A 12,952-nucleotide genomic window follows, 5' to 3' on the forward strand; every position below is an offset into this window, starting at 1 on the left:
GTGTCTTTACACCTGCACTCTGGAAGGATCTGTCTGTGTAGGGTTGGATCAAGTCAGGAAGGGAGAGGAAGGGGCCACCTCCCAGGACTGGAGTCCTTTGGGACTTTCTAAGTAGCCCCAGGAGTGCAGGCAGAGCAAGATGAACCAACTTGGAAACCTTCAAACACACACACGCATACACATGCACACACACCAGCTTTTAACCAAACAGCAGCTTTTACTAAGCTCCAGATGGGGCTGGTCTGGCATGGCCGGTGTAGCAAGCTGCCTCAAGGGCCAGTCTGTGGTGTGATAGGAGATAACAAAGGTGCACAAATTGGGGCTGCCTTTCTGGGCTCACTGCGGTGGCTCAGATGGGAGCAAATGCCAGGGTTTTCTGAAGACCAAAACCAGCCAGTGTGGGCATTGGGCCTTTTTTTCAGGCCCAGCTGGGTCAGTCCCCAGGCCCTGAGGAAGCACCTGCGCCCTGGGCCTGTGGGGCACCACTGTTCTTGCTGCTTAGTGAGAGAAAGACGGCCAGCAGCACGATCAGTATAATGACCAGGCTGCCGCCCACGATCGCCCCCAAGTAGATCCGGCAACGGATGTTCTCCCAGCGCTTCTTCCGGGCCATAGTCTTGGTTGTCTTGCTGAAGGCTGAGCTCTGTGGACACCCCCAGACATAAGGTGTGAGTTGGGTGTTTCCCCAGAGCCCCGAACCAGCCCCTTCCAGCCCTGCCCTGGCAAGGCCTAGTCTCCTCCCGCAGCCTCCCCATCCTGTCTGCTCCCTTCCTCCACACAGCCTTCCCTGGGATCCCCCAGCCTGACTCCTGGTCTCAGACACTGGTGTAGCCCCTGACTCGCACTCCTACGGGCTCACACACCATCCCGCTTCTCCCTACTGTTAACAGTGCTAGTCTTCAGCCTTTAGGAAGATCCACAGCTTCAAACCAAGGCCTTCTTACTGCATAAGGCCTACCTACCTGTTGCATAGCTAGGTTGGGGGGTGCCTCAAGAAACCCCACACTGGCCCTTGGGTGAGCCTCAGGCCCCCAAGTGGCCTGGAGACCCTAAGCACAGCCTGAGAGCTCCCTCTGAGGGCCCCTCCTAGTCTCTCCCCCAACCCTGCTTCCCCAGGCCTCATACCATATCTAGGAGTTGGTCTGAACGTTTTTCCAGCTCCGCCAGCTTCCCGTCACGCTCCAGGACCTTGCCGAAGTTGTTGAGCATGATTTCTGTCACCTCATCTGCCTGCCGCTGGCACTGCTCCAGCTCTTTCCCTGCCTGTGCACCAAGCCCAAGGTCAGGGTTACACAAGGCCCCCATTTGGCCCTCATCTGGTCCTGAGACCTAGAGACCCCCTTGCCCCCACAGCGTGTGTATGTGTGTGTGTACACACGTGTAGTATCTGAGTAAGGGGAACGGCATCTTTCATGGAAGGGTCTGATATGTGCAGAGTGAAGGGCCAGCCTGCCGGGGGGTGTGGCTCACCTTGGGCTCCTCCCCTTACCTATCACAGCAGGTCCTAGATCAGCCTTGACCTCCAGCATTTCAGCTTCCTCTAAGGTGGCCCCAGATGGGACCTTCCAAAGCAGACACTTTGCTCACCTGCTCTAGGTTGGCCTTGACTCAAGGCACACCTGCCCTATGGCTTCCCACTGGCCTAAGGAGGCAGCAAAGAACAGAGAGCCAAGCTACTTGGCCAGAGGCAGACAGGGAGGAGCTCCACCCCACAGAGCTAGAGAGGTAATTTTGGACCACCACACGTTATAGCCTCTGCCTCACCCCACAGACACAAACTGAGATCAGATCTCCCTCCCCGCCCTCCCCAGGATTCTGACTGGTCAGGCCAGTTCTGCCTCCTGGCCTGACCCTGCTCCCACATCAGTGCTCAAAGATGATTCTCCATCTGCCTGAGAACCTCAGCCTTCCTGGTCCCTGGCCTCCAGCTTTCCGGCTGGCCAAGATCTTCTCTGGGTTCCACCTCACACAGAGGAGACCTACTCTGATTTCCCAGCCTCATCTGACAAAAGAACCCAGCTCATTTCAGAGGACTGGGATGGGAGATGCAGGATCCAAGCAGGGAGACTGAGGGGACAGGAGGAAGAAGAAAGCAGGGGTCCCAAGCAAGAAAGGAACTGGGCTTTGGATGCAGGCAACCGGGAGACTCAGGGCAGGGGGCCCTAGTAAGAGCTTGAAGTCCAGGGACATGTCAGAGAGATGAACACCAGCGGATTAACAAACCACAGCTACTCTCTCTGCCCAGCCTAGTCCCCCACAGCCCAGCCCTGCTCTCATCTCCTCCCCACAGAACACGGGCCAAGCTCCTTTTCCTGCCAGACTATATTGCCCATTGTCTGCAGTAGACATTTTGGCACTTGACTGAATTCCACTTAAAACCAGAGAAAGGGAAGGGATCTGGTGGTCACAGAGCGCCACCTCCTACTCAGGCAAGAATCCTCATTGAGGATTTGTGCATCTGCCTTGCACACAACCTTCAAGCATTCTCAGTATATGAGTCTGACCTCCCCAACTGGACCACAGGCTCCCAGCAGGAGGGCAGAGGCCAGTGCCTGGGGGCCCAACATCGTGCTGACCACTGCAGGAACTCAGTGAGTGGGCCAGCTGCATTATAGCATATCCAAATGCAACTGTTACTCTCAAGTTTGTTATCCCAGGGTGTTTATCTAGCCCAGCAGGAATTTGGAGGGGCAGGCATCTGAAACCCAAGTAGGCCAATATTTACCCATGAACTAGAAAAGCAACCTGCTTTGAGAAGGGGGGTAGCAAACCACGACGGAGGGGCGCACTCACAGGCTGGGGCAAGCAGTACCAGGGGAACAAGGAGGAAGAATGAAGAAAGCAGGGAAGCCGTATACTCATCTCTACCTTTTCCTGAGTCAACCGTCATCACTACTATCATGGCTGCTATATTCCTCAACAAGTCTTCATTATTTGGAGTCTCTCACATTCAAACAGTCCAAGCCCTCCTCACATTCAAATAGTCCAACACAAAAACCTGGGAATGGACCAAGAGTCAAAAATGAGAATCACTGCTAGAGGCCGGTGGGATGCAGGACATTATTTTTTCTTCTCTGAACCCTACAGCTGTTGTTATCTTATTCTCCAACACGGGGTGGTGTTGGGTCACATTCTTCAAGAGACCTGGCTGTGCCTCCTGCTGCAAGCTGCAGCCTCCTTCCCTCACTGCGAAGCCAGGCCTGTCCAGAGCCAAGATGGGCCCACGCCTAAAAGAACACAGAGGCCTCCAGGTTCAAGTCTCTGGCCCTCCTTGGCCCCACTCAACCAGAGGAAAAAGGACACCGTATGCACTGGTCACTGCTGGCACAGTGATTGAGATAGAGAACTGCGTGGTGGGGAAGGAGGTAAGTGGCCAGAGGGCAAGACCACGCCACCTCCTGCCACACAGAACTCGGCAGAGTGCCTGGCACACAGTGGACGTGCGGAAAATATTTTCTGAATGAACTGTGCCTGTTCTTAAAAGGATCACTATAGGCCTGGGGAAAGACATACGTGATACAGTCAGAGAAAAGAGTTTATAGCGTGAGATACAAACAGTGAGTGTCGGAGCTGCCCACAGAGAGGGGGTTCCTGAGATGGGGGATGAGGGGGGAGCTCGGACACTCGTGCCACAGAGAGACAGAGACATACTCGGGACAGTGACAGTCTGGCAGAGGGTAAGGATGGAAGGGGCAGGACGGGAATTGAGAAAGCAGTAAAAGCCAAGAAGAGGAAGCTTATGTGGAGGGAAGGATGGACCCAGAGCTAGCGTAGGTTTCTGAGCCTGGAGGGACTTCAGGAGAATTTCTCTGCTGGTAGTAAAAGAGAATGGAGGTGAGAAAACTCAAGACGAGCGGCCACCAGAAGGCATGGAGGTGAGAAAACTCAAGAAGAGAGGCCACCAGAAGGCACAGAAAAGTGCCATCGGCAAGGGTCTGAGGTGTCCCGCAGGCTAGCGGGGAGCGGGAGCGAGGGCAAGAGGAAGGGAGGGTGAAAGAGGACTTCCGGGGTTTGGGGGGGTGTGGAGGCAGCACTGCTGGCAAAGGGTGTTAGTTACAGGAAACGGACAGACCGTTACCTGTATGCAGAATACCCCTCTTTGATTCTCAAATCCCCCCTTAGGGTTTTCCAAGCCAAATAAGTTGCTTTCTCTGAAAACAAAGCTCTCAAAAACCTCCCTTACCAAAACTCTCCTGTCTCCCCTCTTTCTTGTTTAGTGCTTACAAAACTCTTATCCAGCTGTCACTGTTGTGTCTTCACTTGGACCTGGGCAGCGACCTGGTGTGTCAGCTTCTTCCTGGGTCAGCACTTGCCTGACCTCAGAGCCTAAAAGCAAGGCTCTGTGCTGCAGCTCCAGCATCCTTCAAATCCTGCAGTGACTGAAGACCGGGATGTGAACTTTCTGACCCTCCACTTCCTCATCTATAAAGTGGGGACAATGATATCTCCCATAACATAAGCTAAGGCGTGTGATCTATTATAAATAAAGGGCTTAGCACAATTCCTGACACATACTAAATGCTCAGTAAATAATAGCTATTATTATTATTGCTGTAGCCCAAGTTACCCTAGCATTCTTTGTAGCTGTCAGATCTCAGGAACTACACAATACTTGTGGTCAATAAAACTGCTTAGATATTTTTACAAAATACATAGCCAAGCAAGCTCTTCCTTACTGCAAGTTTGTGCACTTAATTGTTTCTAACCTAAATATAGAACTTGACATGGGCCTTTGATAACTCATATCCAGTTTATTTCCATCAGGCGCTGCAGGCTGTTGAGAAGGTTTCACATCTTGACCGTGATGACAGCTGCTATTCAATGGGCACGTACTCTTGAGCTAAGCACTCTGCGGCTAGCTGTTTGTTCACTTTATCTCATTTAAGCCTCACAACAATCCATTGAGGAAAGTGCTGTTATTCCAGTTCTATTAAGAAATTGAAGCCCAGAGGGGTTAAATCACCCATCCAAGGTCACAGAGCCTGTAAGTAGATCTGGGAACTGAACCGACTTAGACTTCAAGGATCACATTCTTAACCCCGGTGCTAAACTAGATGTAGGTAAAGGAGATCAAATGCTTTGGCTGGCTGGCTGAAGACTCACCAGACCTTTTGATGTTGCCAACTCAACTTGTGTGCATACAAGGGAGTCCCCTGGCTCAAAACCCAAATTCTTTGGACAGTGCATGAGAGAGGACCATCTACAAGATGAATGAATTCAAGTCATTACCCATTCAATTTCTATCTTTCCCATCACTAGTTTATTCCTACTCTACCCCCCATACTAGTCACCAGGTCTAGCACAAAGGAAATGCCCAAGAAATACTTGTTAATTGAATGAGTCAGAGAAGAGGAGAAAAGAAAGAAAAGGAATAAGGACCAGGTACACCTGAAACATTGTAAATCAACTACACTTCAATTAAATAAATAAATGTAATAATAATAATTTAAAAAAAAAGATGGACCAGGTAGGGAAGGTGGATGGAAAGAAGGAAGGGGCAGTGCTGGGGATGGACAAAGGGGCAGGAGTGAGAGAAAGAACAAAGGGAGGGGGCTAGGAGATGGGTAGAAGAGAGAAATCAATGTATGCTTCCCAGGCTCTGATCCACTATTTGTCTCAGATGAACCTGTGAGAGTCCCAGAGTTTTCCAGTACCACTCGCCCCCAAATTACCCTGACCTCTGCCTTCATTTCAAGAGTTTCCACTTCTGGCCAAGTGCTAAGGTCCAGCTGGCTGTCCACCCTACCCCTGCCTGATCCCTTGCTCTGCACACTGGGAAGTGGGCTCTGGGCTCAGTCCCATTCTGCGGGCCTCCCTCAGTTTCCTGGCATGGCCTTAGAGCTCAGTGCTACCTTCCTGCCCCGCTTCCTCTTCCTGCCTCCAGTTCCCTGGAGATGAGGCCATCCAGGCATCTCGACCCTCAGCCAGGACACATCCATCACACCTCTCTGCTGGCTTTTCCGTGGCAGAATCTTAAAGCACCAAGACTGCTTCTGCCGGGCCCAACTTCCCACGAGTTCCAGGGGAGGGGCACCACCTGTTCCTGACACCTTTGCCTTGGAGATGGCAAGTGGAGACAGAGGCCAGAGTCTACAGCAGGAGTGGACGAATGACTCACTCAAGAATCTGTCCCTTGGTAGGGGTTAGAAGGGAGTCAGGCCATGCCCCTGTCTGATAACTTCAGTGGAACTTTCTAAGTAAACATCTTCCTTTCTCCCTAGAGGAGTCTGCCCCCCACCACCCTGCCACCAGGCTGGTATATCCTCTACCGCGCCCTCTGCTCAGGTTTCCAACTCCTGGGCCAGACTTGGCTCCTCACGGCTCCAAGAAGGGCTGGAAAGGTCATCGTTTTACCCACCACTTCTCAGGAGCAGGCTTTCTGAGCTCCAGGCGGGTCTCTGCCATTGTGTCTCCTTTAACCTCCCAAGGACTCAGCAAGGCCGGTATTGCTGACCCCACTTCACGATGCGGAAAAGGAGGCTCAGGGAGGCTAAGTGACTTGCCCGGGGTCACAGAGCGGGTAAGTGGCCACCAGCAGGATCTCGGCCCGGAGTCTAACTCCAAAGCCAGTGCTGGTAATCACCGGACTCCCGCAAGTGCGAAGCCGGAGTCCCGCTCACTCGGCGCGGGGCCGCCGGGACCGGCGCACGCCGCACTTTCCCTGCCCGGGTGCGTGGGGAGTGGAGGGTCCCACGCGGTCCCGCTCCCCGCCGCCGTCCCCTCCGGAGGACGCCCCCGCCCTTGGACTTCGGACTCCCGCCTCGCACCCCCACGGCCGTCCTCTGCCCTCTGCCCCCCGCCCCGCCCCGCCCCGGGCCCTCACCATCGCCGCTGCCGCCGCCTCGCCCGCTCCGGCTCCTCTGCCCGCGAGCGGCTGCAGTGCCAGGGACCCGGGAGGAAGCGGAGGGCGGGGCGGGGCCGGCCCGGCGGGGGCGGGGGGCGCGCTCCCCTGAGCAGCGACCAAGACTCAGGCAAATCGAAAGCGGCCGGCGACGGCGACCGTGACGGATCCGGCTTCGGTGCCTCTCCGCGGGCCGCCGCTCAAGTCTCCGGCCGACTCCCCAGCCTCGTGAAGTGGGGGCTCCGCTCCGGCAGCATAGGCCCAGGTCTGGGTCTCAGGACCCCAGTCTATGAAATGGGCATAGTGGAGCGGGCTCTGAAGCCGGGCTTAGGTCCTCTCTGGAGCTGCCTCCAACATCAGGTAGATCGGGTTTACCTGGGGAGGTGTCATTTATTCATTCAACAAACACCTGTAGGAGCACGATTGCCCCTCCTTTGTTAGGCGCTGGAAATGCAGTGAACAGCTAGGCAGGGTCTTTGCTAACTTGGTGAGTGCATCTCACGCACAACCAAAAACCAATTCCCCCAAAGTTTTGAAACTAAATAAAGCTTATTCACAATAAATATTATGAATGCACTACTTCCCCTGGATTGTACATATTAAAAATGGTCAATTGTATGTTTTGTGACTTTAACCTCAGTTAAAAGAGAAAATAGACCCTCATGGAGAAGGTACTAGTTCTAGCTTTCTCTTTCACTTTGCGGGCAACTGCAGCCCTGCCCTGATATGACCCTGTTCCTCAGTGAGGGGATGAGGGAGGCTGGTGTGTCTACCCTCTGACCAGAGCCCTTATGAGCTGAATTTATCCATCCTCAGCCTCCCCTTTCACTGCTGGAGAGACGCCACCAGCCACCTGTTCGCCAGCTCACCCCATGCCACCCCCAACATCTCAAATGCGACCTACCTCTTGAGGAAGGGGGTTGAAGGCATCCGTCTCCAGGATTGATCTTCTGTGAGCACAGACCCCACCCCACCCCCACGCCCTGATGGTCTAGGTCGCAGTTACCCCAGTTGCTCGGACCTCAAGTCCAGGAGTGGGCTGAGGAGAGAGAGGATGGACATGTTGTGACAAAAACTGCTCCGAGGGTCTCTTCTGTGCTTTCCTCCGTTCCCAGTTTTCTGAGCTTGATTCTAGAAACTGACTTATCAGTACTAGTCCCAAATCCTGTCTCCCAACCCTGTCCCTTCCTCTTCCCTCCCCCAAACAGGTTGTTTTCAGTTCTGGAAAGCCTATGGGGGAAATAGGGACAGAGATGACAAGAACCCTTCCCCCCAACCAAGGCATCCTGGGCACTGGAAAGAGTGACAATCATGGTGGAACCTGGTAGGGAGGAGGGAGGCCCAAAGACAGAGAGGTCCATTGTCCATGGAGGGGAAGGAAGGCCATAGGCCCCGTCCTGTGACACTGACTATGCCCAGCCACGGGACACGGGTGGGAGATGCTAGCCCCCTTTGGACAGCTGAGACCCAGAGGCCCTGCTGAGTTCCGGATGGACAGGGCAGACAAAAGACAAACAGAACTTGCAGAACCACAAGAGAAGGAAAAGCAGTTCAGTTTCTCTACCACCCCACTGCCCTCTTGCTGGCTCTAGGCTACAACAGGGCCACAGAAGAGAGAGAGCAATGATGCGAGAATCCGGAGGCCCTTAACCAGATTCCTAAATGCTTCATGTCTCGGGTCACACCTCCAGCGGAAAAGTAATAAAGAAAATGGCAAGATCCAGAGAGGACACTTCGGAGTCTTCCACGTCACCCTAATGAAAATGCTGGGAAGGTTTTGAATTTTCCATACGCCAAGACCTCCAGAAAATTTCTGTTCTTTAGACCAGGGCAATGATGGAACAAGGGGAGATAAAGAAAGACAGGGAGTGTCCATCTTTCTTCTCCAAACATATGCTCTCCACCTCTCCAACGCTCTTGGGCCTCCAATGGGAGAATCCTGGCCAGAGGGTGTCCTCTGGGATAAAAGAAATAGAAGGGTCAAAGGCCAAATGGAAAGGGACAAAGTATCTCACACTCACAGGAACACTAAGAGGTCTTTATTGCCCACCAGCCACCATCAGTTCCATCAGTTTCCCAGCCACATGCTGGGCCCTCTGGGTCTCTCCAACCACTCTGAGGACCCCCGAAACACATCCACAGTCCAGCTCTCTCCTTCCGGGGATCGAGGTGCTCCCTGGGGTAGACAGTGTGGAGGAAGGACCTCAGAGTGAGGGACAGGAAGACCAAACAACATTTCCTGCGGAGAAGGACAGGAGAGAGGGTCCCCTTTTGGCACCCACTATGAAAAGTTGCCCCGAAAAGGAGGGCAGGGTGGGAGGGGTCCCCTAAGTTACTTAAGGGATGGCACCCGTGGCAAAGAGCACGATGAAGAGGACGATGATAAAAACGATCACGCAGATGAGGACGATCATCTTCACATTCTTCCACCAGAACTTCCGAGCCACTTTCTGCGATGTGGTCTTGAAGTGCTCGGACTGTTGGGGATAAGGAAGAGTGACCCAGTGCCTCCTCCCACTGGAACAAGAGTACAAACAGAGAGACCCACCACCTGCCATCCATCTAAATGGTTAAGGGCTGAGTTGAGGTCACAGACTGCTAAATAAAACAATCTGGTGGCCACGTTCAAAGTTAGAATTCTTGGGCTCTCCTTGGCCCCCTGCCTGCCCCCTTCTATCTCTCTCTCTCTTTTTTCCTTTTAATGGAGGCACTGGGGATTGAACTCAGTACCTCATGGATGCTAAGTATGTGCTCTACCACTGAGCTATTCCCACCCCCTGCCTGTTCTCTTCTTACCCCTGCTCTGTCATGCAAACTGAGGGCCCTTTTACACATGCTCACTCCCAGTGTCATGACACTGGCAGCACAACCTGCCCTGGGGAGTGCGGACACCAAGGCTGAGGGGTGTAGACTTCAGGTGGACATATCTCCCTGGTTCCATGACTTCTGGCCTCTTGAGGACAGCTGAAGCTGGAGGAAGGGCCAGGGCAGTACAGGGGTTGGAATTGAGGGCAACTGCTCTTCCTTTCCCAACTTGAGTTGCAGAAATTAAGTTTCCCTGGGCCATGCTTCCCCAGACTAGACTGTGGAAAGAAACATGGAGTCCCAGGGAGTCAAAGGAGTTGTACTCAAGATTATACCCAGGACTCTGAAAAGCTACGGGCCAGTCGCTCCCTATGGACATGGAACCTTAGGCTCCAGCCTTTGCTGAACTTCAGAGTTACTTCCTCCCTGAGCAGCTGGCTTTGGCCTCTGGCTGGAGAGAGAGAATGAGACCTAGCAAGTTGTGTGGGAGATATTATTCTAGCCTTCAGCTAGCAGAGGACCCTGCGATCAAAGACTTTTACTGCTCTTCCCAGCTTCTTTTGAAAGCTGACTCAGCAGGACTCTTTCCATCTCCTGCCTAATATATCCTAGGGAAGGCCAAAGGCCCTAAGAGGATTTTTCTGGAGACAGTATGTTTGCCCTGGGGAGGCCAAATGATTGTCAAAGACAGTCAGTTTCAAAGGGAAAGTCGGTTTCATAGGAGAGAAGCCTTCAGAAGGCACAGGCTGACTGAACCATCGACCTCCGAAAATGCCTCCAGGGTCCACCCGGCACCCCCAGCCCCAGCCCTCGAACCCATTCCCTGGACCCCAGTACCAGTCAGTGGAGTAGAGCAGGGGGTAGGATATAGCTCGGTGGTAGAGCACGTGCTTAACATGCACAAGGTTCTGGGTTCGATTCCCCGTACCTCCATTAAAATAAATAAATAAATAAATAAGCAAACAAACAAACTAACTAACTAATTAACTGCCCCCACCAAAAAATTAAATTAAATTAAATTAAATTAAATTAAATTAAATTAAATTAAATTAAATTAAAAAAGAAAAGAAGTAGGGGTTCATCTCACATCAATTCCCAACACAAGTGAAAAGGCAGACTTCCCTCAGGTTCTTTTTGTTGCCAAGCCCCAAGCCCCTAGTAATCCTCCTCCCCCGTCTTCCTCTGGCTCCCAGGGGGCTCCCCATCATCTCACTGTGGCTTCCAGATCCTCTGTCTTGTTGCGGAGATGGTCCAAGTTTTCTCCCCGGGCCAGGATCCGCTCCACGTTCTGGGTCATAATATTCTTGACTCCCTCCACTTCGCTCCGCAGGTTCCGCACACGGTCATCTCCTCCACCGCCACTGGCCTCCTCCTGAGCGGGCACACAGGGGTTAATCAGGCCAAGTGATGGAGGAACTGAGACTTGGCCCAGCCTCCTGAGGCCAGAGGAGGGGGAGGCCTAAGGTGGACTTTAGCTTTTTGTTATGCTTGAACTGTTTACAAAGAGAGGGTTTTCATGTAGTTCTCATGTAATCAAAAAAACGAATGTATTTTTAAGACCCAGATGGTGAGAGCCCGATGTCAGGGGACAGACCAGATCGAACTTTGTAGGTTTTCAGGGAGCCTGACAAGGACAAGAAGCACGCCATCAAATCCCACTCCACTGCTTCCTCACTCCTCAGAGGGGGTCGGACGAGACATCTGAGCTGGATCTCTCCTGATGCCCAGACCCACCCCTATTTACCAATTCTCAGACTCCACAGGGTCCTCATTAAAAATGCCCATGCCAGCCACTGACCACCCTCACCTAGCCATATCCTCCCTCTCTCCAGGACAGCAGCTGGAGAGCTGTTCCGCGGGCCTCCTGGGCAACCTGACTGCTGAGACCCAGAAGGATGGCAGCCAGCCAGGCTCCAGGTCCCTCACGAGGCCCCACGAGACCAAGCCATTGGGCCACAAACTTCTGCTTTCCTCACCATTTAGCGCCACAAGCAAGCACCACGCCATTGCCTGCATAAGCAAGTATAAAATACAGAAAGCAGCCTGGACTTTGCAGGAAATGGAGCGCAAGTCCCCCCTGGCTGATGCCTCATCCCCAGGCTTCGTGATAAGGTTTTTGAACAAGGAAGGAAAAAAACTATTAAGCTCCTCCCTCCCTGACCCACTAGACTACCAGATACAGGCCAGGGGTGTGGGTCCGAAGTCAATTATCACAGAGAACCAACTTCTGGCTCTTTTACATAGCCCCGGCTCTTTTCCTCTTGCTCATGGAGAGGGGTGAATTCCTTGGACTCGGTGGAGAGACAGATTCTTTGGGTTTCTGTACCGGGATAAAGTGAAAGGCAGAGGGGGGTTTCTGCCGCGGGGCTGGAATCTGCGTTGGGAACAGCAGAGGCGCTGCCCAGGAATGTCACAACACCCGCGGGCCGGCCGGCGGGAGGAGGAGATGATTCAGGATCCCCGACCCCAACCGAAGCCCCGCTCCAGGCCAGCACCGGGGTCAGGGGAGGGAGGGAGCAGAGGCGCAGGAACACCCGCCCGGGGCAGCTCAGGGCTATTTGCAGCCAAGCTGTCAAAGAAGAGGGGCCACGGTCAGCGCCGGCCCAGCCCTCGGACTTCACCGCCAACTTTCGTTTCCTGACCCCCAGCACCCCCAGCCCCGTCTGGCTGGTCTTGAAGTCAGCCCCTCCCGAGCTCCCAGCTCTCTCACCATGTCTCCGAGCGGCCCGGGCCTGTCGGCAGCAGAACTCGCCTGGTCGGCTTCCTCCCGGGCGGCCGTCGGCTCACTTCCTGCTCCAGCCTCCCGCCCGCCCCCCGCCCGCCCCCCGCCCGCCGCGCGCCCCGGGCCGCTCCGGCCACACCTCGCGCAGGTTCCCCAGGTAGGCGGGCGCCCGCCGCTGCCCTCCCCGTCTCCTCCGCACCCGGGGCTGAGGCTTAAAGCAACTGGGCCACCCGGCACCCAATTTCTTCCTCCTTTTAGGAACAAGAAAAGAAAGATCCAGCAGCCGTCCTAGGCTTCCTGAGTTAGAAAGGGCAGCTGTGTCCTGTTTTTCCGTCCTGAATGTCTGACCCCCAGTTCTTAGAGACTGGAGTCAACCAGAAGCACCCTGCCAGACCTTGTTCACAGAGAAACAGAAGGCAGACATATGCACATTTCTTACTGGACAACCCTTGTTGCCATGTCTGTTTTAGGGCGGGGAGAAGAAATCACTAAAACCCCGAAGTCTGGAATGCTGTGACCCTGGGCTCTTGGTGTCAGAAAGCTGAGGACCCTGAGTGAACCTCTTCACCTGTCTGGGTTTTGCA

At 53.8% G+C, this 12,952-nt stretch overlaps 2 protein-coding genes and 1 long non-coding RNA gene across 4 annotated transcripts; 1 reads left to right on the forward strand and 2 right to left on the reverse strand.

Moving 5' to 3' along the window:
* Nucleotides 1-197: 197 nt before the first annotated feature.
* On the reverse strand, nt 198-6,967 carry VAMP5 (vesicle associated membrane protein 5). 2 transcript variants are annotated; one of them, XM_074354524.1, is made up of 4 exons: nt 6,824-6,842; nt 2,869-2,998; nt 1,126-1,263; nt 198-643 (listed from the first exon to the last, which is right to left on the reverse strand). In XM_074354524.1, exons 3-4 carry the CDS (start codon nt 1,207-1,209, stop codon nt 434-436), a joined length of 294 nt encoding a protein of 97 aa, XP_074210625.1. In that variant the 5' UTR covers nt 1,210-1,263; nt 2,869-2,998; nt 6,824-6,842; the 3' UTR covers nt 198-433. The 2 variants fall into 2 exon arrangements, with proteins under 2 accessions (XP_074210625.1, XP_074210624.1); XM_074354523.1 differs by lacking the exon at nt 2,869-2,998 and having other exon boundaries at nt 6,824-6,967.
* Nucleotides 6,968-7,076: 109 nt separating this feature from the next.
* LOC123618032 (uncharacterized) lies at nt 7,077-9,174 on the forward strand. The gene is made up of 2 exons (XR_006726363.2): nt 7,077-7,201; nt 7,658-9,174. It is a non-coding gene; the product is annotated as an uncharacterized LOC123618032 (long non-coding RNA).
* VAMP8 (vesicle associated membrane protein 8) lies at nt 8,866-12,511 on the reverse strand. Its single transcript, XM_074354525.1, has 3 exons — nt 12,357-12,511; nt 10,860-11,018; nt 8,866-9,318 (listed from the first exon to the last, which is right to left on the reverse strand). The coding sequence occupies exons 1-3, from the start codon at nt 12,357-12,359 to the stop codon at nt 9,178-9,180; spliced, it is 303 nt and encodes a 100-aa protein (XP_074210626.1). The 5' UTR covers nt 12,360-12,511; the 3' UTR covers nt 8,866-9,177.
* Between the last annotated feature and the right edge of the window lie 441 nt (nt 12,512-12,952).

Source organism: Camelus bactrianus, chromosome 28 (assembly GCF_048773025.1).
Source record: "Camelus bactrianus isolate YW-2024 breed Bactrian camel chromosome 28, ASM4877302v1, whole genome shotgun sequence".
Taxonomy (NCBI): Eukaryota; Metazoa; Chordata; class Mammalia; order Artiodactyla; family Camelidae; genus Camelus; species Camelus bactrianus.

What these genes read in the sequence shown, in the direction of transcription:
- VAMP5 (XM_074354523.1), bottom strand. An exon ending in CAGACCAACTCCTAGATATG is followed by an intron (nt 644 to 1,125) that starts GTATGAGGCCTG and finishes GGGTGTCCACAG; the next exon opens with AGCTCAGCCTTCAGCAAGAC.
- VAMP8 (XM_074354525.1), bottom strand. An exon ending in CAGAGGATCTGGAAGCCACA is followed by an intron (nt 9,319 to 10,859) that starts GTGAGATGATGG and finishes TATCCCCAACAG; the next exon opens with TCCGAGCACTTCAAGACCAC.